This window comes from Schistocerca serialis, chromosome 6 (genome assembly GCF_023864345.2).
Source record: "Schistocerca serialis cubense isolate TAMUIC-IGC-003099 chromosome 6, iqSchSeri2.2, whole genome shotgun sequence".
Lineage (NCBI taxonomy): Eukaryota > Metazoa > Arthropoda > Insecta > Orthoptera > Acrididae > Schistocerca > Schistocerca serialis.
In genome coordinates this window covers 757,979,335-758,003,265 of record NC_064643.1, presented here as the reverse complement: position 1 = coordinate 758,003,265, position 23,931 = coordinate 757,979,335, and the positions used below count along the sequence as shown (strand labels likewise).

Genomic DNA, 23,931 nt, shown 5'->3' with positions numbered 1-23,931 from the left:
CATCACATTCTGGAAGTTACTTCTACTGTTATCATCAATCAGACAGTCTACATTAAAATCACCTAAGGCTAGAATATCCTTTGTTTTTGAAAATAAAACTGACAATACCTGGTCCATGAGACTAAAAAACATTTTTATATTTCCTGATGGTGCCCTGTAAACAGCCAGGACTATTAATAAATTGAGATTAGTTTTTATTTCAGTAGCACATGCTTCAAAATGTTGGTCCATACAGTATTTTGTAATGTCAATTACTTTGTAGTCAAAATTTTCCTTAACATATATTGCCACTCCCCCCATTTCTTTATTTACTCTACAGTATTAGGTTGCTAAGTTGTAACTTGGTAAAAAGGGCATGATGCAGTTGCTAGTAACATGGTGCTCAGTGAAGCACAATATCTGGGCATTATTTATACAGTCTTTTTCATTAATGTTGATAAGCAATTGGTCTATTTTGTTAGGGAGGCTTCTCACATTTTGATAAAAATTGATAACCCTACCTTCTTTATTTTGTCAGTGCTGTTATTTCTTGACTGAGATTCCAGAGGAGTCTGCCTAAAGTCATGTGGTAGTAAACATTTGACACTGTTTAGGGTATTGGATTTTTCTTCTTCAGGCCTGCACATAAAAAAATCATTGAAATGGGAAGGCAGCACGACATTTCTTCCACTAGACACCATCCTATCTGTTGTAGTTGTCTTCTCATTTGTGGTTGCTGGTGGTACTGTTGGCTGCCTGGGTGATTCTGTCATTGCTGGGACTGATGCTCCTGTTAATGTAGCTTTTGTTGACTTCACCTTTTCAGGTAGACCTACTGCTTCTGTCACTGTTCTCTTTGTTGGCATGTCAGCAGGAGTCGTATTTACAGTACCATTGCTTTTGAAGGGGTAATCAACTGATACTGATAGCTGCTCGGCTGTTTTTGGACACATCATTGGGATGGCTGTATTGTGAAGACTGTTATCTTCCAAACTGAGTCTTTCTAGTGTACATACAATTTTTTCACTGAGTAACCTGTAGCCATGGTTTTTCCAGTTGGGGACTGCGCCTTGAATTTCTTTTTCTGGGGCTCACATCAACATAATCACCATAAACAGCTTTCATTCTCTGATGAATCTCCTTTGAGGTGACATCTTCTGCTGTCAAGAACTCAATGACCGCACATTGCTTAAATCGCATTGACCGATTGTCGGAGAAGGGTTATATACTTTACACTGTAACAACACAACTGTTCAATGCTACGTCTTCCTGCCATCTGGAGCTCTAGAAAAGAGGCTATGGAACAAGCCAGTACCTGCCCCATTCCAATGCTGTCAACTTATTTATTTAGCGTATGGCATTTAGACACAATTGTTATTACAATCAATATGCAAAATTGTAATAATTTGGCATTAGATATTCTTACAGTTATTACAATAGTTATACAGAATTATACAAAATTATACAAAATTACACATAATACACATGTTACAGTAGTTATACAAAGTTATAGTAGTTTGGAAGTAATTACAAACAAACATCTAATGAGTTAATATATGCAATTGATTCTGGAGTCGCCATCAGGAAATCTTCTGGAGTCCCATCATAAGCTGTCCTGGGGCAGTCTTCTATTATGTGCTGGATAGTTTGATTTTCTCCACATTGACATAGCGGCAATTCTGTCATGCCCCACTGGTAGAGGGAATAGGCGCATCTGCCATGTTTAGTTCTAATTCTGTTTAAAGTTGCCCAGGTTTTGCGTGATAAGTCAAAACCTGGAGGCTTCTGGAAGATACATGGAAGTTTGCTGATGTTCTTTAAGGACCATTCTTGGTGCCAGGCGCTGGTTATGTTGAATTCTTCCTCTGTTGCAGATGTGGCTATTGCGGTTCTGATGGGTGACCTTCTGGAGCGGAGGCGGCTTTGGGTGGCATCTTCAAAATTCTCATGGATGGGTAGATTCCGATTGCTCATTATCTTTTTGTACTCTCTTATAAGAGCGTTTGTGCGGCGTAGGTTAGGGGGTGGTATGTGGCTTAGTACTGGGAGCCATTCCACGGGTGTAGTCTTTATTACACCAGCGATCATTCTCATTGTGTTATTGAGCTGTGCATCGATTCTATGGGTGTGGGGGCTGTTTAGCCATACCGGCGCACAATATTCGGCAGCTGAGAAGACGAGACTTAAGGCTGATGTCCGTAACGTAGTAGCTGCCGCTCCCCATGTCGTTCCACAGAGCTTCTGTATAATGTTATTCCTTGTTTTTAGTTTCTCTGCTGTTTTCATTAGGTGACCTTTGAAAGAGAGTGTTCTATCGAGGGTCACACCTAGGTACTTTGGGGTTTTATTGTGGGTAAGCCATGTGGTCTCGAATTTTAGTCTGAGCTCCCTCTTAGCCGCTTTATTGTTTAGGTGAAAACATGATACTTCTGTTTTGTTGGCGTTAGGTTGCAGGTGCCATTTTCGGAAATATTCTCCCATCTTCTCCAAGTCAGCTGTTAGGGTCTCCTCTGCCCCTTCAAATGACTGACTTCTCGTTGCAAGGACCCAGTCATCGGCGTAGCCAAACTTCTTTGATCTTGTTTCCGGTATGTCGCAATGTAGAGATTGAAGAGGAGTGGTGCAAGCACCGATCCTTGAGGTAGGCCATTTTTTAATTTCCTCGGTGAACTAATATCTGAACCCATGGTGACTTGGATCGTTCTGTCATTCAGCATGTTGTTTAGTAGGCGAGCTGTTAGTTTACATGGGATTATGCGGAGGAACTTATAAATCATGCCTTCTCTCCAGACTGTGTCGTAGGCAGCTGACAGGTCTATGAATGCTGCAGAGGTTTTAAGCTTTCTTTGGAACCCAGCTTCAATGTACGTCGTGAGTGAGAGAACTTGATCGACACAGCTGCGGTTTGGTCTGAAACCTGCTTGTTCGATTGGTATAGCATTGAGTATTTTCTGGCAGATTCTATTGTAGATGAGCCTTTCTAACAATTTATATATTACTGACAGTAGTGCTATGGGCCTGTAACTCTTCGGTGAGTTTGTTGGTTTCCCTGGTTTTAAGATGGCTATTATTTTCGATCTTTTGAGGTCACTAGGCACATTACCGGTTTGGATGATGTCGGTGAAGAATCTCGCCAGCCAGAGTTTTGTGTATTTACCGCAGTGTATCAGGAGTTCTGGGTTAATGCTGTCGAGTCCTGGTGCTTTCCCTGGCTTGACCTCTTTGAGTGCTGTTTCTATTTCTTCGAGTGAGAAAGGGAGAGCGTATTCAGTTACCAATGCTGTCAACTGTTGAAGAGTTACGAAGATGGAGGCATTACTTTTCAGTTAACCCTTGTAATTTCGAAGATAGCAGGAGTTGGTAAGTGTGAGAACTTTCACACTACCGTCCAGGAGCACATGCTTGCAAGCTGCTGATAAGAATATTGTACAGAAAATGCAAAAGGAAATTGAGGGTCTCTTAGATGATGATCAGTTCAGGTAATGGCACCAGAGAGGCATTTCAGTTTTTAATAGAGGCAGGATTTAAGAAATTCAAAACATGTTCATAGGGTTTGTTGATGTAGAAAAAAACATTCAACAATGTAAAAAGGTGCAAGATGTAGAAAATACTGTGAAAAATAGGGGCAAGTGACAGGGAAACCGAATTAATATACAGGGTGTCCCATTTATCTTGACCATTCCTCTTCATTTCCTCTCCTACAGACCTATTCAAAAATGTATCACAGTGTACCATTCACTGAAACACAATGTTATTAATTACATAACACAAGATTGACTTTGAGCCCAGGATCACAAACCTGTCCACTTGCTGGAGTTGTCAGAAAACAAATGAAAACCAAGTAAAAACATAACACAAAGTTGACTTCGACTCTCCTGTACTATTGCCTAGGAACATTCAAAGGTGCTCAAAGTGGTCACCCTAGACACTGATACACTGGTGCATTCATTGAATGATTACTGCTTCCAGTGTTGCCTGCTGAAGAGAATTACAAGCAAGCACAATATGTTCCTGCATGTCCTCTGGAGTTGCTGGAATATTGCAATAGACAATGTCTTTAATGCATCCCCAAAGAAAAAAGTCCAGAGGATTTAAATCAGGAGACCTAGCAGGCCAAGTAACTGTGCCTCCTCGACCAATCCATCTGGCAGGATACCTTCGGTTCAGAACACGACCTGCACACAAGGCATTATGTGCTGGACACCCATCTTGTTGTTACCACATAAGCATTCTGGTTCTTAATGGCGTTTCATCCAGAAGAGGAGGAAGAATTCATCTGAGGAAGTTGGCATATGCTGTGCCGTTTAGACTACCATTGATGAAATAAGGGCCAATAATTGCAGTAGCAAGTATCCCACACCAGATGTTAACTCTGCGTTGACGCTGATGTTCCTCCTGTCTAAGCCACCATTGGCTGTCGCTGGACCAATAATGCATGTTCCATTGTAAATATGTGTCCTTTGTTTGAGAAGGAACATTCATCAGTAAATAGAACATTGGAGAAGAAGTTCGGGTTGGGGAGGAGTTGCCTCTGTGCCCACTGACAGAACTGTACATGATTCTGGAAATCATTCCCATGCATTTCTTGATGTAAGTGTACATGGCAAGGATGGAACAGCTCATGTGTAAGAATATGATGTACACTGGTTTTAGGAATGTCAATCTCATGTTCAAGCTGTCGTGTGCTCACATGTGGATTCGCAGCAATGGAAGCGAGAACAGTAGCTTCGGCAGCTTTGTCTGTACGGGTGCTAAGACGACTGCATTGTCGTGGGTTGAAACTACCTGTCTCCTGAAGCATCGCATGCAGACAAGAAAACATCCATTGGGAAGGTGGGTTTTTGTCAGGATATCACTCTCTGTACAGTTCTGCTGCCTGTGTAGCATTTCGCCCACCTTCAACAACAACAATAAAAGAAACGTTATGTCAATGCAGTTTGTAGGGAGGACAGCCTGTACTGTATGCCTACTCTACACAACAGTATTTAAAAGGGCTAAACTACTGTACTAAATGTACCCATACATAAGAAAACAGTATTGAAATTACTGTTCTGCTAACTTACATTCCCCATGGATGAACAGCATTTCTACCTTCTCTTCCTTGACGTACATTCTACTCACACAACTCTTCAACTGACGATGGTTGACAGAATGATGAGTGTGCATGCTACTTATGTTTACATTTATCCTCTGTCAATCTCAGCATGTGGATGTGTTCCATTACCCAGAGTACCTGCATCAAGTGCTGGTACCATCAACATCAGTGTTGTGTTATGTAATTAATAACATTGTGTTTCAGTGAATGGTACACTGTTATACATTTTTGAATAGGTCTTTAGGAGAGGATATGAAGTACTGATTAAAAAATACAGGGCGCCATTTAAAAAAGTCATACTGCTGTTCATATCTTTGTAAAAAACAAAAAAACAAAGCTGCAATGAAGGCAATCGTACTGATTGATGTCCCCCTGATGGCTAAAGAACATTTGCTTGAAACATTTTGTAATTTGCACATGGACAAACAGTTACTTAAGGTGGTCAAGATAAATGGAACACCTAGTATAATCTTTGGAACAGCAAAGAGGGAACAATAAGATTAGAAGATCAGGAACAAAGTGCTTGGATTAAATATGGTATAAGACAGGGCTCCTGTCTTTTTCCTCTATTGTTCAATTTATACATCGAAGAAACAATGATGGAAATGAAAAATAGATTCAAGAGTCAGATTAAAATTCTAATTATAGGATGTCAGTGATAAGATTCACTAATATCATTGCCATCCTTAATTAAAGTGAAGAATAATCATGGGATCTGTGTACAGAATATTTATTTTATTTATTTTTTTATTCATCAGTGGAACAATAATATTGATTGAGAGTAAACTGAAAAAAGACAAAAGTAATAAGAGACAACAGAAATGAGAATACTGAGGAACTTAACATCAAAGTTGGTGATCATTAAGTAGATGAAGCCTAGGGCTTCTGCTACTTTGGAAGCAAAATAACACATGATAGACATACCAAGCAGGACATAAAAAGCAGACTAGCATTGGCAAGGGGGCATTCCTGGCCAAAAAAAGTCTGCTAGTGTCACACATAGCCCTTAATTTGAGGAATTACATAGGAGGGCAGCATTGTATGGGTGTAAATTCTCTTCATTTAGATTTGAAAAATTTAAAATTCATTTTCAAGTGTTTCACATAATGTTGGTACCTGTGTCGTAGGTGCGTTATATTGACCATTCAGTAACTGAAAACTTATAATTATTTGATTATACTTTTGATTTATGACTTTCCCATTTAGATTTCACAATTGCTTTTATCTGATTATTTACTTAGTAGAATTAACAATTTTTATGTTTCCTTACTTTTGTTCATAACTTACAATTTCTTTTAGGCTGATACAGTTCGTGTGAAATTTGTTGATTGTAAAGAGAAGCAAGTTCAGTCTGACAGCACAAGTCACAAATCACGGAAATGCTTGAAAGGAGAAACTTTGTGTCCACAAATCGTTCTTTCTGGATATTTTTTCTTTACACGATTGTCAGGAGCTTCTAATACTGCAACTTATTTCAGAAGTTTTATCCATGCATTTGGGCTGCAATTCAACATACAGTGGGTGCTGGTATGTACACAAATATTGCAGTACATAGTTATTTAGCTTGTTAGTTCCTTAGATGTTCCATTGATCATTTTGAATGACAGATTGTAATGATGTAGAACAAGTCATTTTACAGTCACATGGCAAATTATTTCGTACATATGGCTACATCCTGAACATTTGTAAGTTATGGAATTTTTTATTACAAGAAGAAAAAAAAATTAAGATGTGAGTTAGTAATTCCTACCCACCAAAGTGGTAGAAACCGACCTCGGGGAAGATCAGTTTGGATTCTGCAGAAATGTTGGAACACGGGAGGCAATACTGACACCATGACTTATCTTAGAAGCTAGGTTAAGGAAAGGCAAACCTATGTTTCTAGCATTTGTAGACTTAGAGAAAGCTTTTGACAATGTTGATTGGAACACTCTCTTTCAAGTTCTGAAGGTAGCAGTGGTAAAATACAGGAAGTGAAAGGCTATTTACAATTTACGTAAACCAGATGGCAGTTATAAGAGTCGAGGGACATGAAGGGGAAGCAGTAGTAAGAGAAGGGAGTGAGAAAGGGATGTAGCCTATCCCTGACGTTATTCCACCTGTATATTGAGCAAGCAGTAAAGGAAACAAAAGAAAAATTTGGAATAGGAATTAAAATCCACAGAGAAGAAATAAAAACATTGAGGTTTGCCAATGACATTGTAATTCTGTCAGAGACAGCAAAGGACATGGAAGAGCAGTTGAATGGAATGGACAGTGTCTTTAAAAGAGGATATAAGACGAATATCAACAAAAGTGCCGGCCGAAGTGGCCGTGTGGTTAAAGGCGCTGCAGTCTGGAACCACAAGACCGCTACGGTCGCAGGTTCGAATCCTGCTCCGGGCATGGATGTTTGTGATGTCCTTAGGTTAGTTAGGTTTAACTAGTTCTAAGTTCTAGGGGACTAATGACCTCAGCAGTTGAGTCCCATAGTGCTCAGAGCCATTTGAACCATCAACAAAAGTAAAATGAAGATAATGGAATGTAATCGAATGAAATCAGGTGATGCTGAGGGAATTGGATTAGGAAATGAGACTCTTAAAGTAGTAGATCAGTTTTGCTATTTGGGAAGCAACATAACTGATGATGGTCACCCCCCCCCACCTGTCCACCCCCCCCCCTCCCCCCCTCCCCCCCCCCCCCCCCCCCCCAGCCCCATACACACAAACTCGCACATGCAACTCACATACACGACTGCATGACAGTCTTGTAGTATTGTAATTATGTACATCATTGCCTTAATCAAAAATAGGCAAAACACACACACACACACACACACACACACACACACACACACACACACACACCGCTTGCACACTCATTACCAAGTGTCAGTTGCATTTGTGTGTGTGTGTGTGTGTGTGTGTGTGTGTGTGTGTGTGTTAATTTTGACAAAGGCTTTGTTGGCCAAAAGCTCACTTTCTGATAGTCTTTTTGAGTAAATTTCATGAGGGAATAAATATACTGTGAAGCAGTAGCCAGAATGACCAACTTCTTAAACACTTTATTACTTCTATGAAGATCGACAACTGTATAAGAATGTGATTGTGACTTTGTATCTTCTGAACTAATGATACAATATCCAGCATCCTACAGCTTATGTAAATATTGGTTCTGAGCTATAGGCACCAACAATTTCTGGAAATGCTATTATGAATACTACGTTTATAATTATGAAATGGCTTAATTTAGTTTGAGATCAAGACTAAAATTCATATGTGTGCATCAGTGGAAAGCACATTTGAAATGGAGGAAAGCACTACAATAATTAAAAAAGCACCATATTCTTCTGTTACACAATTTAATAATAATGTATGAGCATTAAGTTCATATACAGCAAATGCACTTTTCTTCAGTAGCATTTTGACTAGAACTATCTGTCCTTGTCATGGTAAGGACATAATCTGGCTTCTTTTTTTTTTAAGAAAGGAAAAGATGTCTTGTGATGTTGCTTTGGAAGGTATAAGTTGGTGTTATTGGTCTCTTTGCTTCCAGTGAAAGTGTAATGCCATAATATTAACCTTTCAAAATCTCTGAATAATAACAGCTACTTTGCTGCTGTTTATGAGATATTTAAGTTATGTTACTTTAATGATGGTCTGCTTCATAAAACCAGTTCATAAAAATTCTCAAATCCAAGCGCAGGCTCCATTTCCAGTAACTGCTATCATCAACTGAATACTGAATCCTAAAATACTTTCCTTCCTTTTGCTGCCCTTTGAACTGTTTTACATTTTTGTTTATGTAATAAACATGTCAGTTACTAATTAAAAGCTAATAATAGTGAAATTTTCATTCCTTTGTTCCTTGTTGTCCAAATAAATTTTGTTGAACACTGTTTTTTCACAATATCTGCAATTAGGATGTACCTTTTCTGTCTTTAAATGATGACTAGTTTCATTTGCTTGTTAATTTAATTAATGTGATATAGCATGTACTAAGTATGACACATTTTTCAACAGGTGTATGCCTCACTTCTAGGGTTCATTAGCATTAGCATCTTCACAGTGCTGTTGAAAAAGTTTGGAAAACGAGAACTGGCACTCACATCAATTGTGGTCTGCTGTATCTGTAACATAGCACTTGGCACATGTGTAAATGTGTTTGAGAATAATTATGCAGGAGTTAGGTACAGAATGGACTGTAATTCGGTGACTTTTGCTGACACAAAAAGTGGTTCACTTGGCATGTCATACACAGTAGATGAGCCAAATGCTACAGATGCTAATAATGATCATGTGGGTGAAACAGGAAATTTCAAAGAAAATGGAACAAGATTCACCATATTGAAGTCAAATGGAACAGACATCTGCAGTTCAGCAGTGACAGTTGATAATGTTCTACAGCTTCCTGTCACTGGAATAGCTCTGGTAGCTTTTACATTGTTGCTGTTCTCGAGATACATTGGAGTTTATGAAATTCCTTGGATCTATGGAGCCGAGCTATTTCCTGTAAGGTAAGTCTGTTTAATACATTGCTCATAATTTGGAACTGAAACAACTTTTATGTTACTTTGCACTGTAAATCTGGTTCAAAGAGTTTGTCTGTACAGATGTGACTGAGATTTGATAAAGAATATACGCTGGTAAGTTAATGCAATTCTCTTTCACTAGACAAGCAGCTACAGAATGGAGGCAAAATGAGTTGTTGACTTTTGACTGCTAAGGATGGGGAGGGGAGGATAAGAATATGAACAATGTGAAGGTAAAATTTGGAAGCATTAGGCAAGTGAGCTGTGCCATAGGGTATAAGACATATGATGGGTTCATTTGCTTTCAGATATCTGTATCTTGTTAATATGAAATTTGAAAGCCACATAAAATTGTTTTAACTGATCCTATAAGTTACAGAAACTACTGAAAAATGAACAGTTGTGAAAATTATTGCAGTTGTTGGTTGCAGATTGTAGTCTAGGGACTATTTCTGTAACTAACACAACCTTTTTACTAAAACAGATAACCTAAACAACTCCAGGAATATATTCTTATCATGGAAAGACCTCACCGTTTAAAAGCGTATACTGGTGGTCATCAGATCTCATAATTCCTGATGGCCTGTTAATAGTTGCACCAAAATCAAAGTTATAAAATGGCTTTCCTTTTAATTTATTAGATTAAATTAAACATTGAAAAATCCAAGATGGAATAATGACAGTATTATGAAATGGAAGGACTGCTACTCACCATACAGAGGAGATGGTGAGTTTCGGACACACACATGCACACATACACACACACACACACACACACACACACACACACACACACACACACAGAGAGAGAGAGAGAGAGAGAGAGAGAGAGAGAGTAAAAACACTGCTATACATTCGAGCTTTAGGCCAGAAGGCCCTCTTCTAAAGTAGAAGACACACAGTAAATATTATGTGCAGTCTGCCCACAGCACCAGTGACAGTGGTTGTGTTGACCGTGTACCTGTCGTGCGTGTGTGTGTGTGTGTGTGTGTGGGGGGGGGGGGGGGGGGGGGTGTTTTTTCTACTTTAGAATGAGGCCTTTAGGCTGAAAGCTCAAATGTATAGCCATCTTTTTGTTGTGCCTGATTGCAACTCAAAGCCTTCTTTGTACAGTGAGTAGCAATCTGTCTTTTTTGTAATTTGCTACGTTGCCTCTTTTGTTCAGATCAGCACAAATAGTGTTTTACATTATAGTGATAGTTTATCATCATTACAGTGCAGATTAAGTTTGCACATGTTGCTTATCTTTTGTTAATGCATATTTTTCAACAAAAACCGATTTGTAGTAAGAACATGTTCTTACTAGTTAATTTAAATTATACTGAATACCTTTGTTATAACTAGAATTATTGCTGGTCAAAAATGAATGTCAGTTAAAAATGATTTTGGCTAGACAAAACATGTTTTGACAAAATGACTTCGTTAAAACTGTTTAGACTGACTAATTTGATGAGCAGCATTGCCTGACATCTAAATCAATAAACACGATGGAAGGAAGCATTTTTAGAAAGGATATTACCTATTGATGAACACGAAAAGAAAAACAGAAAAAAAAACACTCTGCAACATTATCACAGAAGAAACTTACAATAAATTTCTATACAAAACTGAAGAAGCACAATTAGCTGAAAAACAGACACAGAAACATTGCAGAAGATTAAATTGATTCAAGAGTATTAATATTTGTGGTACATGAAATTTAGGGACAAAGAAAGAGCCTGTGGAGTAGGGCCTACGATTTACATATAGACAAAATTTTTGATATTATTGAAGCAGCTCCTGTGGCCATTGGTCATGGAAGTCAAGAGAGACTAAAAACTAAAACTTCAAGAAAATATGTGAACGTAATAATGGAGATAATAAATATTTAGCTCTCTACGTGTGAAAATTCACCAAAAAAAAGAGTGTGAAGAAAATGGGGCTTATTTTGGAACCTCTGTGATGTTCCGTAAAAATGTGAAAAATAATTTATGATCATATTATATTAAACAATAAAAATGTTTTTTTTTAAATCTCAATCAACACTTAATTGCTCTTGACTGAATTATTTCCCCCCAAACAAGTTCCTCTAGCTGAAACTAGTTTTATCTAATGTTCAAAGTTAAAGCTAGTTTTATCTTAACTTCAAACATGTATGGCAGTAAAGTCCAGTTATACCTAAAAAATTCTAGATTCAGTATAAACTAGTTTTAACTAGAAAAAATGAATTCTCACTAAAATCTGATTCTGACCACAACACATACGTTGACCTGTTCCACATCAATGAAGATTCTCCTTCTTCATAGGATTTATGGAACATGATGAATGAATGATTGAATTAATTAATTAAATGAATGGGTCCACTCAAAAGCATATGGTGTACAGAATGTATACAGAATGTCATGAGAGAGCTCACTAAATTCCTACTCTATTCCTTTGAGTACACCAGAAGCACCAACCACTGACTGGTATTACCAAACGCGACAGAGATTTCATATAGACATTGCATCCGAGAGCACTTACGTGACTGTTGGATTGACTGAATCTAGAAACAAATATTTGTACTGAGACTTCTTTGGAGTAAAAACTTCAGAAAGTAAGAAAACTGACTAGCTGTACATTCACAGAATTGTATCTCTACAGGATGTTTCTGTATCATTGGGACAGACTACCAGGACCTCTGAAGAGTTAAAATAACGAAGTAAATAAAGAACCTCAGGAAAGGAACAACATACTCAAATTATAAATCGAGCTAATTGTCAAGAGACATGAAAAATGTTATCTCATTTTGACCTACTAGTAAGAGACTGATATATAATTTACAGTGATTTTTTTTAATGTGCTCCAAACATTTGAATTCAGCATGGAAACACTGCAGTTAGTTCTGCTTCATGTGCTAACATCCTAGTCTCATCTGGGCAAGAACAGAAGCAGCAGCTGTACTTGCCAAGATTTCTTCTTCGCCCATTATTGGTGTTTCCCAGACAATAATTGTTACAGGAGACTATGTGGAAAAGTTAATGGAGTCAGGTTAACTGAAATTGCTGGCCAGGCTCCAGGGTGTTAATGCCACTTGCATTGACAAATTAGATGAACATGTTATAATGATGCAGTAAGTTTACACATCATGAACCCAATGTATACTGGACTGGAAGAAGTGATAGATTTGTTAAATGATTCCTTACTTTGCCTGTCCACTAGTATACAAGAAATGCCTTGGTCATGGGACCTCATATCTGCAACAGAGGTTTGCATCAGCCCTTGTTTGACTATTCATTATGTATCTCGTTTCTAGTTAAACAAACTTCATAAGAAAAGGTTATATGCAATTTTAATTTTGTTGCAGAAATTACATAGAACACAAATTTAGTTGTATGCTGAAAGTTGTGACTTGGTTTGTTCACAGGTATTTATAATAAAAGATGGTATTTTCTTTTCGATACCTATAAAGTCATTAGTCTTCTGAATGGTTTTTCTTTCAGCCACGACTCTACTACCATTTTACATTTATTTTTGTGAAATTACCTTGTGTCATGAGATATAGTATTGAAAAATATTTTACTAATGTGCAAACAATTATTTAATCTGAGCAATACCATGTATATTCCTGTTTCTGGTACATATGAGTGAACATTTGATCTAATTTCAAATATGTGGGTATTCTGTTTGAGTTCTTTCAGTATGTATGAGCTCAGGACCGTATTTTGTGCTCAGCAGAGTGTTGTCTGCAATAAGTTAAGTAACTCAAATAAAAAATGCAGAGAATGTCTTTTTTCTACCATAGTAAAACTTCTTCTGCTCCAGCAGAGTTTCACCAAAGAGGCAGGTACTCCATATTGCCATAATAGAACCACAATCAAGTCCAAATCTGAAGGTAACATTATCATTTAAGTACCATAGCTAGCACTGAAAGCACATTTGTTGCTGACACCAAAACACAGAGCCAGGAAAGAACTGATGTATTGGACAGAGAGTGCAGTTTTTTAAACGAATATCAAATATTTGACAAAACTAGTATTTATACAACCATTGACTATTCCAGATATACTGAAATGAGATATTTCAAGAATGTATTAGAAATGCTAAATTAGGAATAAAAAATAATGGCTGGTGGTCAGGTTTGAAATAGTGATCCACAGCGTGCCAGACAGTGACACTACCACTACACCACACTAACGTCAGCAGAACTTATGGCCCTGCTCCCTCTCCTGGAGCAGCAGTGATCAGCTGTTTCAGCTCTCCTCACTGGAGCTGACTACAGCACCCTGTCTCTAGATCTTGTTACTGGACCTCCGAAAGGTGTCTCTGATAGATCCTTGAGTTCTGTTCATGTTCCATGGTGAGTGCTGAAAGTAACCCCTCCCATGAAGACTTCAAGATCACTGAATGGGTCTTCAGGAATCTCCCATCATTCATCTGTACCTCTGGACCATAGAAGAACTTTGTACCGGTGACAATATCTTTAAACATTTGAAGAATATCAAAGCCATCTGACAACCATGTTGAAGTGTATTCAGACTGCAAGTCTTCACCTGAGTCCGAAAACGTTCCTCTTCATCACACAGGAAATAAAAATCTTGGGGCACCTAGTGAATGTTGATGGAGTCCATCTCATCCAGAGAAAATACGAACATGCACAGATTTTCCTACTCCTTGGGACTTTTGTGATACGAGAAGTTTTCGGAGAATGTGCTTATACTACCAGTGATTCATGAAGGACCTCTATACCAAGAACTACTGTGGGAAGACACAAAATTTTCCTGTAACAGGGCACAAGAATGATGTTTCCTTGTCCTTAAGGAAGTGCTAACATATTCTCCAATTCTATCATTGTATGAGGAGAATGCCAAGACAAAGTTCACACGGATGTTAACAGTTTTGGAATAGGGACAGTTCTAGAACAAATTCAGGAAGGCACTGAAAAAGTGATAGCTTATGCTTCCATAGTACTCTCCAAGTTTGAGAAGAACTGCTCTATGACTGAGTAGGAATGCCTTTCAGATGTTTGGGCTGTCGACAAGTTCTTGCTTTATTTATTTCGCAAATCATTCACTGTCCTGATGGATCACTATTCTCTGTGCTGGCTGACTAGCCTGAAGGATCCAGCAGGTTGGCTGTGTGACTGTACTGCACTGTCCACTAATTCCCATATGCACTGACTAACTTGAAAATGTAAACATAAAACTGAAATACTGAACTGAACAAGTATCACTTGAAGGTCAATGTCCAATGGATTACTAAACCGCTCTGAGCCCACAGAACTACTGCACGGATTATCTACTTTTAAAGTTTTAGTTAGTGGCAAGCCACCATGGGCCATAGTGAAAGGTTCAATTTTTCTAATGTCTGGCTGCATTAACTACTAGGGCCTAACCATTGACCCATCACATTTGCCCAAATTATTTAATAGAAAATAGGCAGGGATTTCTACATCTACATCTACATTTATACTCCGCAAGCCACCCAACGGTGTGTGGCGGAGGGCACTTTACGTGCCACTGTCATTACCTCCCTTTCCTGTTCCAGTCGCGTATGGTTCGCGGGAAGAACGACTGTCTGAAAGCCTCCGTGCGCGCTCGAATCTCTCTAATTTTACATTCGTGATCTCTTCTGGAGGTATAAGTAGGGGGAAGCAAAATATTCGATACCTCATCCAGAAACGCACCCTCTCGAAACCTGGCGAGCAAGCTACACCGCGATGCAGAGCGCCTCTCTTACAGAGTCTGCCACTTGAGTTTGCTAAATTTGTGTAATAAAGTTTCACAATTCACAAGGATTTGTTTTTCATGAAACTATTAGATTTATTTTCGTTATGACATGCAGCAACAAGGTTAATCAGCTTCCAAGGGTGAATGTTTATCCTATGCAAGAGTGTAAATAACCATGCAATATCTCAGCTAGGTCCCAACTTACTCCAAAGCTTCAAAAAATTCAAAGTCCAACTTGTTTCAGATTCAAATTAGTTCTCAGATGCTAACTAGCAAAAATCATGAGTCCAAATCCATACTCTAGATTTCAGAGTTCAAAATTCTCCACTGATGAAAAAATACTCAAGTCTACAGGTTGAAAATATTATGTTCACAGGTGACCCACATGAAAATTTTCAGACTCCACAACTCCAAGCTCTCAATACTTTCATGACATGGCCAACTCACTGCCCATGAAACTCACACAGAGATTGTTCATGAATACCTCCCTAACCAGCATGCCTGAGCCAAGATATAGGCCAGGTATTTATACTTTGTTATGGGTCATATGGGTCAAATCAAGTACATTTACCTTCTGGCCATGTAAACATGTAAATCTATTGCTGTACACAAGTATTATACATGAAATCAATACCAAATTTTATTAGCTATCAGTGCTGACATTAGAGTTTTAGTTCACACACCGGTTTTCACATAAATTACACTTTCAACATAAAAAACATTACCAATGCTAATGCTCTTCTTGGGTATGCTGCTGGATATGATCGTTTTCACACATGATATTTCAGCGATCCATTTGGCCACCATCTTCAGATGCGGTCGCTGAGTACACAATCATGCTGGAACTGATTGTGTACTCAGTGATCGCACCTGAAGATGGCAGCCAGATGGATCGCCGACATATCGTGCAGTGAAGATGATCACATCTGGCAGCATACCCGTGAAGAGCAAAAACATATGAGACGCTGGGAAAAATCTATGGAATCACATTACTGATGTTATTGTTAACAAATATAAACATTTAATTATGAACCTGTTTCTACTTTCTTAACTATTATTATTCTTTAATGCTGCCATAACTTTTACAATATAAATTAATCTTGTGGCTAAATTTACCAATTTTTCACATTCCAGCCTTTAGTTAAAAAATATTGATGTTTATCACAGTTTTGGTTTAATTCTCTAAAAGGTCTCTATGAGATCTATCCACTGACACCCTATTTATGAAAATTGGTGTAGCTGTCACTGAGTTAGAAATTTTAAAGTTGATACAGTTTGTAAGTTGTTTATCACAGAATAACTTAAAAACTACTCATCACATTGGGGGTGTACTTATACCCTTGTACTCACTATAATTTTCCCTTTACTTCTTTGGTGCTGGCTTTCCAGTATCTTACTGGGGCAACATGCACATTTTATTAGAACATATCTGATTTTTCAGTCCTTAACAAGATCCTTTAGTCTCTCATGGTGGCCCTTTCCACAATTTTTCTCCCCAATGGCTTTTGAGCACTGAAAATACTGGCCATGTGCTTTCAGAGTGAGTCATCTGCTAGTGTTCGAATTTCTTGTACATTGTGTCTGCTCCAGTAGCAGAGCTCAAAGAGTGCCAATATCTAGCGAACAAACCACAAAGCTGTTGCGACTGTGGATGGCCACACTCAGCTGCCACATGGCTTGTCACCATGCTCTCTTAGCTGTCGAATGTGAGCTCATGAGCCGACAACTCTCACACACAGCATAACAAACTCTGCATTCTTGGCTGCATCTGCTCCCAAAGCTTATGATGTGCCTTCTTGGGGGCTGTACCATCACAACTGACAAGACGGGCTCTGGGACTTCAGGGGCATGTCGTCACAACAGTATACAAACATTGATGCAAAAATATGAGGATACTGACTGCCTTTAATGGAATCCTTTGGCAGAATGCACCAGCGTGGGTGAAATCTCAATCCTCACTGTATTAAATGACATTGCTGTGGAACAGAGCATTGCTAAAAACCATAGAAGCATTCAACAATGAGGAACCAATCAAAGGAGGATTCCAATTAATAAAAAGAAAACTGTTTGAGAGGACCTTTGATCCAATAGGGCAGAAATGGTAGCTTGTCATCCCAGCTAATCTGTTGCCAGCGATCCTGAGGAATTTTCACAATGCTCCAACTTCTCATCACCTGGGATTCATGGAGACTTTAGACCAGGTGCAGATATCACTGGCCTTGTCTCTACTGATCTATCAGACACTATGTGATTCACTTAAGGAATACCAGTGCTGGAAACACTTATCACAACTACCTCTAGGGCATCTGACAGCACCACTCCACCAAATTGGAGTCAGCCTCTTGGGGAAATTTCCAAATTCAGCAAAAGGGGATCAATAGATAATAGTCTGCACTGACTATCTCATCTAGTATGCTGTCACCGAAGTTGTGCTGACTGCTGAAGCTTTGGAAATTCCAAAGGTCCTTGCAGATGATATCATTCTGAAGCACAGAACACTGCATGCTTTGATCTCTAACCATGGAAAAGTTCTCCAGTTGATACCAGTATCAGAGATAATTTCACACTGCGTCATCACCAAAAAGATGACAACTGCTTATCATCTACATACAAATGGCAAAGGGGATTAGGGAGTGTCTAAGTAGGTAAACGTATGAGAGTAACTTAAATCCTTAACAGTCTTCTTTCATTCACCACTTCCATCCTAAAGCAAGTGCAGAAACTCTAGAAGCCAAAGGCTTGTGTTTGCATCATAACTTTTGCATCTGGTAATAACAACTTCCACTTTATAAAGTGTTATTTTCTCTATTTTTACTTTATCAGAAAAAATGAGCAAGAGAACAAACAAAAGCAATGAAGAAGAGTCAGAAAAGTTAACCTACTGCAAAATAAGAACAGATCACTGCTAAGATGGTGGTACATGGTCAAGAGTCATTTTTTATGTATCCAGCAGTTAAGTAATAGTGTCTAAAAATAAAGTTAAAATTATGGTTTCTGGAACAAGCAACTTTATAACTAGTATAAAAAAACTGAGAATGTTTTGGAAAAATACATTCATGCATACTGTATTTTGCCTGTTTCTCTTGTTTCCTCATGGAGTTGTGTTTTAAAAAGAGAAGGGAATGTGAATCATACTAATGACTGATATTCACATTGGTGGATTCATGAAGGTTTTTTGCTCTATAGTGCAATGGAACTTATCACTATCAAAAAAAATTCCATGTATGAACATGCATATGCATGTTGAGGAGCCTGAGCTAGACAACACCATACCTTTCATTTGAATCTTTAAGTGGACAAAGTGACACCAACAGGTGAAATCATCAGAGAGGGACTCTTTTATATTCCCTTGCCTGTCCCACACTGTCATCAATGAAGAAAATTTTATTGTAGGTGATGGTCCTGACTTAGCTGGATGGAGGTTAATAGGCAATTATAGAGATCAGATTCTTAATGTCAGTCATGGTCCTGCATAGACTGCAGTTCATTTCCATTTAGAGTACTGTAAATATGTCAAAATATCTCATAGATAAGTAGAAATGTTGCTGAATGGGACTATGAATGCCCAATATATTATCAAAGGGGGAGGGGGTGGAATAAATGTGGTTAATTCACTATGAGCCACACAGTATGTAACGCTCTGTGCAGTGGAGGTATGATATATTGTGACTCCTACAAAACATTACACCCTTTCAGCATAGGCAAAAATATACTGACACTGACAGCATCCACGTGCTGCCACTTTGTTTTGAGGGAAGAATCTGTCTGTTCTGCTCAAAAGTACAAAAATATCTCGTACTCATTTCTACTGCACTGTCAGAAACAAATGATTTTGACATTAAAGTGAACAGGTCATTTTACTGGAAGTCAGTGTGCAACAAGAGACAGCTCTGTACACGATACGCCAATCCAAATATGTACCAGGAACTGTTTGATTATTCTCAATAGAACATGGACTTATCATTTTACCACTTCCAGGTCACTAAGAAGCTGAGAATTGATCTAGGGGGCATAGTTTTGTAATAGATGGAAGTGTGACAGAGATATTGAAATGGTTGTGCATTCAGCTGGAAAAGGACTTTCATGAACAAGGAATTGAAAAATGAAATGTTGAGCAGCTGGGGAAACGTGTGGAGAGTCTAGTGGTGATTGTTTCAAAAAATAAAATGTTTAATTATCTAATTTCATTTCACTCATATTGTGTGGACTGTTTTATCGTTTGGATTCCTGGTCATAGACGTCATTACCTGAGAAGCTAGTTGTTTCTGGTTTGTTTGAATTTCTACAGTTACATCCCATAAAGGCTTCTTATTTTCTTTGTGTATTGGTTGTATCTTTCTAGGAGGGAGGCTCCTCACAATGTAGCCTGCAATGAAAAGAATCAAAATGAAATTTAACAGCATAATTTTGAATCCAAGAGTAAATGGCAACAGCAACTGGACTGTCATAGTAAAAATTATGAGTAAGAAAAGAAGTGGAGAAGATTGGCAACAGAGTTGCATTCAAACATCACATTTCTAGGTTTTCTAACTGATAACTTTTTCTATATGATACTCTTGGCAATGAAGCAGAGTGAAATAGAGGAGTTATGAAGTATTTCAAAAAGTCTTGATGTAAAGCTCAAAGAGAAAGCCATAGTTAACAAGTTTTCTGATTACTGCCATACACAGAATGGACAGTTAATAACAAAAGGAGTCTACAACTAGCAGCTGGATGACTATGCAACAGTATCTATATTTTTATACTAATAATTTTGTAAAAGCAGCCATTCTTCTGGGAACAGTAGCTATTGAAATTAGGTATGGAGGCTTCAGTAGCTAAATATGATTATACAATGACTGAAAGTACCTCCCAGAGAATATTGTTATTAAGTTGGTAATGGGCCAACTAATATTGCAGTAAGGATGCACTATTGCTGTACAGTAAATATATAGATGCTAATTGAAGGAATATCAATGCCAAACCACAAGAAGATCAGAATTCTAACAATATTTGTAAGCATAAATTGTTTATGAGAAACAGGACTTGATAAGTTGTACCATTATGAGTAAGACAAAACAAAAGTTCTGCAAGAGTGAGTTCCATTTGGTTAAATAAAGCCATGTTTACTATCAACATATTACAGAAACAGCTTCTTGAGACTCAAGAATTGACCATGGTGTTTATACAGCCAATCAAAACAGCAACTCAGTGACAAAATAAGAAAAAAAAATTATTTTGTTAGTACAAGAAAATCAAAGCAAATGCACTTATGTGCTGAGAAAAGTGTATAAGGTCTTGTGAGAATTTATATTTGCTTTGATTTTATGCATTATTATTGTTACCTTATGCAAATCAATAAACGTAAATGAACAAATGAATAGGAAACAGCTATGATTCCCTCTGTCACTGGTATGATTTCGTTACATTACTACTAAGAATAAAGATAATTTCATTGAGTGCATAGAAAACAGAATGTAAAGTGCAAAAGAGAATGACTAATATCAGTGAATAATTCCCATACGAACAATGTCATAAACAGATTTTGCAAGCAACTTGACAAAGGAATAAGTGTAGTTCATAATGTAAAACAACTAAAGATGAAAGTAAAAACAAAGGAACCGAGCGAGGTGGCGCAGTGGTTAGCACACTGGATTCGCATTCGGGAGGACGACGGTTCAATCCCGTCTCCGGCCGTCCTGATTTAGGTTTTCCGTGATTTCCCTAAATCGTTTCAGGCGAATGCTGAGATGGTTCCTTTGAAAGGGCACGGCCGATTTCCTTCCCAATCCTTCCCTAACCCGAGCTTGCGCTCCGTCTCTAATGACCTCGTTGTCGACGGGATGTTAAACACTAACCACCACCACCACTAAAAACAAAGAAATAATTTCAGCAATGAAATGGCTCATTATGCACTGGACGAGTTGCTGTAAATCTTAACTATTGCATTTTATCTTGGATTGTCTTATGCAAATATGCATGGTGGATGTTCTCTGTTTAGACCAAGCTGAATAGTGTGATGTTCAATTTGCATTAAAAATTTTTTCAGGAAGTACTTGTAAAGGTAAACCTGTCATCAACCACACTTTACTAGGCATTGCCCTGTTGGATACAGCCTGCCCTTGCCTTCATATTGCCTTTGAACTGACTTACCCACCCAGTTAAGAGAGGATCTTGGGTTTAAGACTAAACCATAGTGCAACATGGCATAAATGTCAGAAAAAATCTTAGGAACAGTTGAGGGTTGAAGCCCAGACATTTGTATTTGTATAACGTCATTTATACACACATCCATAATAAGTACTTCTGCAAAATGAAACTGAAGTTTAAATTCTAGGTAGGAATTTGCAGTGCTTGTATGTGTATGTTGAAAGTAAACATGTGTTTTTGATTCTTTTGTTTCAGATCACGTGGCATAGCACTTGGTGCTGCTGCTGCCATAGCATATTCTGCTTCCTTCATAAGCGAGCAGATATATCCTTATCTGACATATGCACTTGGAGTGAAAGGAACATTTTGGCTACATGGCTTCATGGGTCTGATTGCTTTTATCCATATTTATTGCCTTTTGCCAGAAACGGATGGAAAACCCATTGATGAAACAGAGTCAATATTCAAGCGTATGTTAGAGAAACATGCTGAGAAACGCTTAAGTACAAAAAGATAAATGAATGCATTTCATCTCTTGAACAGGATATGCAGAGATGGTGTAATTACCTGTTAAACATGCCTTCATTTGCTCAAGTTTTGGATACAAAAGAAATAACGAACTCTAATCTGAGTTATGAAATGTATTTTTTTAAAGTGAAATATCAATGATGATGCATGTTCGATAATGGTCAATTGTGTAAACAATTGTAAAACTGTAAAACCAAAAATATGAACTTACTGACTGAAATCGGAGCAATTTTTAACGTTATTTGTATAAATGTAAATTAATAATGTAATATTTTGAAATGTGAATGTTAAACAATTTTTTTTAATAAATGAAAAAGTTAGATTTACAACTTTCTTTTTTCTTTTCTTCTTTTTTTTTTAAAAAAAAATTAATAAGATTCAAAAAGCCACTGATTTCCATACGTAGTTGTTTTTGCCACAGATTATATACTCTAGTGATGCATTAAACAGCATTTTGAAACACTACGCTTCCTCAGTTATTTGCATATTGTATCACAATTCACCTAACCTTAATTGTGGTGTTGTTGTGTTTAGACAATGAGTTCAGAATTGCCATTCTAATTCTAAATCACACTAAAAGTAAAGTTCTTGCTGACTGTCAGTGAGATGGAACATCATATCACGAGATCTGTACAGAGAGGCAGCAAAACAATACAAATATGTGGTACTAAAATTCAGTTCTATGTTTATTTCTATTTTCTTCTAAAACAGTACACATGGTACACAACCACCAGTTTCTCCCTGTCCTCATGCATTTATCTAATGGGTTATTTCCGTACATAGATTATTTGTTTATTTATTTGTCCATATAATCTCTTTTTCACTACATATATTGTACACAGGATATTGGACAGAAAACCTTTTTAGCAACTTCCTGGCAGATTAAAACTGTGTGCCCGACCGAGACTCGAACTCGGGACCTTTGCCTTTCGCGGGCAAGTGCTCTACCAACTGAGCTACCGAAGCACGACTCACGCCCGGTACTCACAGCTTTACTTCTGCCAGTACCTCGTGTCCTACCCTCCAAACTTTCTTTCGGGAGTGCTAGTTCTGCAAGTTTCGCAGGAGAGCTTCTGTAAGTTTGGAGGGTAGGAGACGAGGTACTGGCAGAAGTAAAGCTGTGAGTACCGGGCGTGAGTCGTGCTTCGGTAGCTCAGTTGGTAGAGCACTTGCCCGCGAAAGGCAAAGTCCCGAGTTCGAGTCTCGGTCGGGCACACAGTTTTAATCTGCCAGGAAGTTTCATACTAGCGCACACTCCGCTGCAGAGTGAAAATCTCATTCTGGAACCTTTTTAGCGATTGGTTTTTCAAATGTCAAACACACATTATTTAAATTTTAACAACAAATTGAATCTATACAGTTAATAATTACAAATTTTTGAAATGCTGTATGTTTATAACTTATTTCTACAATTAAAGATAAAAATTACATTTTTTTCTTGCATAAGATACTGTGAGATTGAAAAGTAGCAGTTTTTCAGAAGGTAGGCTGTCAAAGACTTTTTAAAGCTTTGTAGTTCAGGAAGAGATTTTATATGTCCTGGTAATCTGTTGTAAAGTTTTGTTCCTGCATGATATACACCTTTTTGGCATAATGTGGTGTTACAATGATTAACATGTATGTCACTGTCTGACCTGATAATGTAATTGTTGTGGATTGGCAAGACAGCCAACCCACTATGAGAGGAAGCCGAAAGGCACGCGTTTTAGCTCACACAGGCTGGCGTGAGGTCTGGAACAGGACAAGGAAGTGAGACTAACAAAAAACATACGTAGCTGCTGGAATACTTAACTTTAATCTGTAAATGGTGAACATTGCTCTTGACGGTACATGTTTTACAGCATCAATAGTAACTGGTAATGGCGCTTTGCTAGGTCATAGCAAATGACGTAGCTGAAGGCTATGCTAACTATCGTTTCGGCAAATGAGAGCGTAATTTGTCAGTGAACCATCGCTAGCAAAGTCGGCTGTACAACTGGGGCGAGTGCTAGGAAGTCTCTCTA

General features: G+C 38.0%; 1 protein-coding gene across 1 annotated transcript in view; it reads left to right on the top strand.

Annotated features, from left to right (window-relative positions):
- LOC126483901 (facilitated trehalose transporter Tret1-like) overlaps positions 1-22,148 on the top strand; it is a 259,894-nt gene extending 237,746 nt beyond the window's left edge. The window contains exons 7-9 of the mRNA XM_050107170.1: positions 6,374-6,601; positions 9,076-9,569; positions 21,656-22,148. Of these exons, the coding sequence (XP_049963127.1) occupies positions 6,374-6,601; positions 9,076-9,569; positions 21,656-21,917 (984 nt within the window). The 3' untranslated portion in view covers positions 21,918-22,148. The remainder of the gene's footprint in view (positions 1-6,373; positions 6,602-9,075; positions 9,570-21,655) is intronic.
- The last annotated feature ends 1,783 nt before the right edge of the window (positions 22,149-23,931 follow it).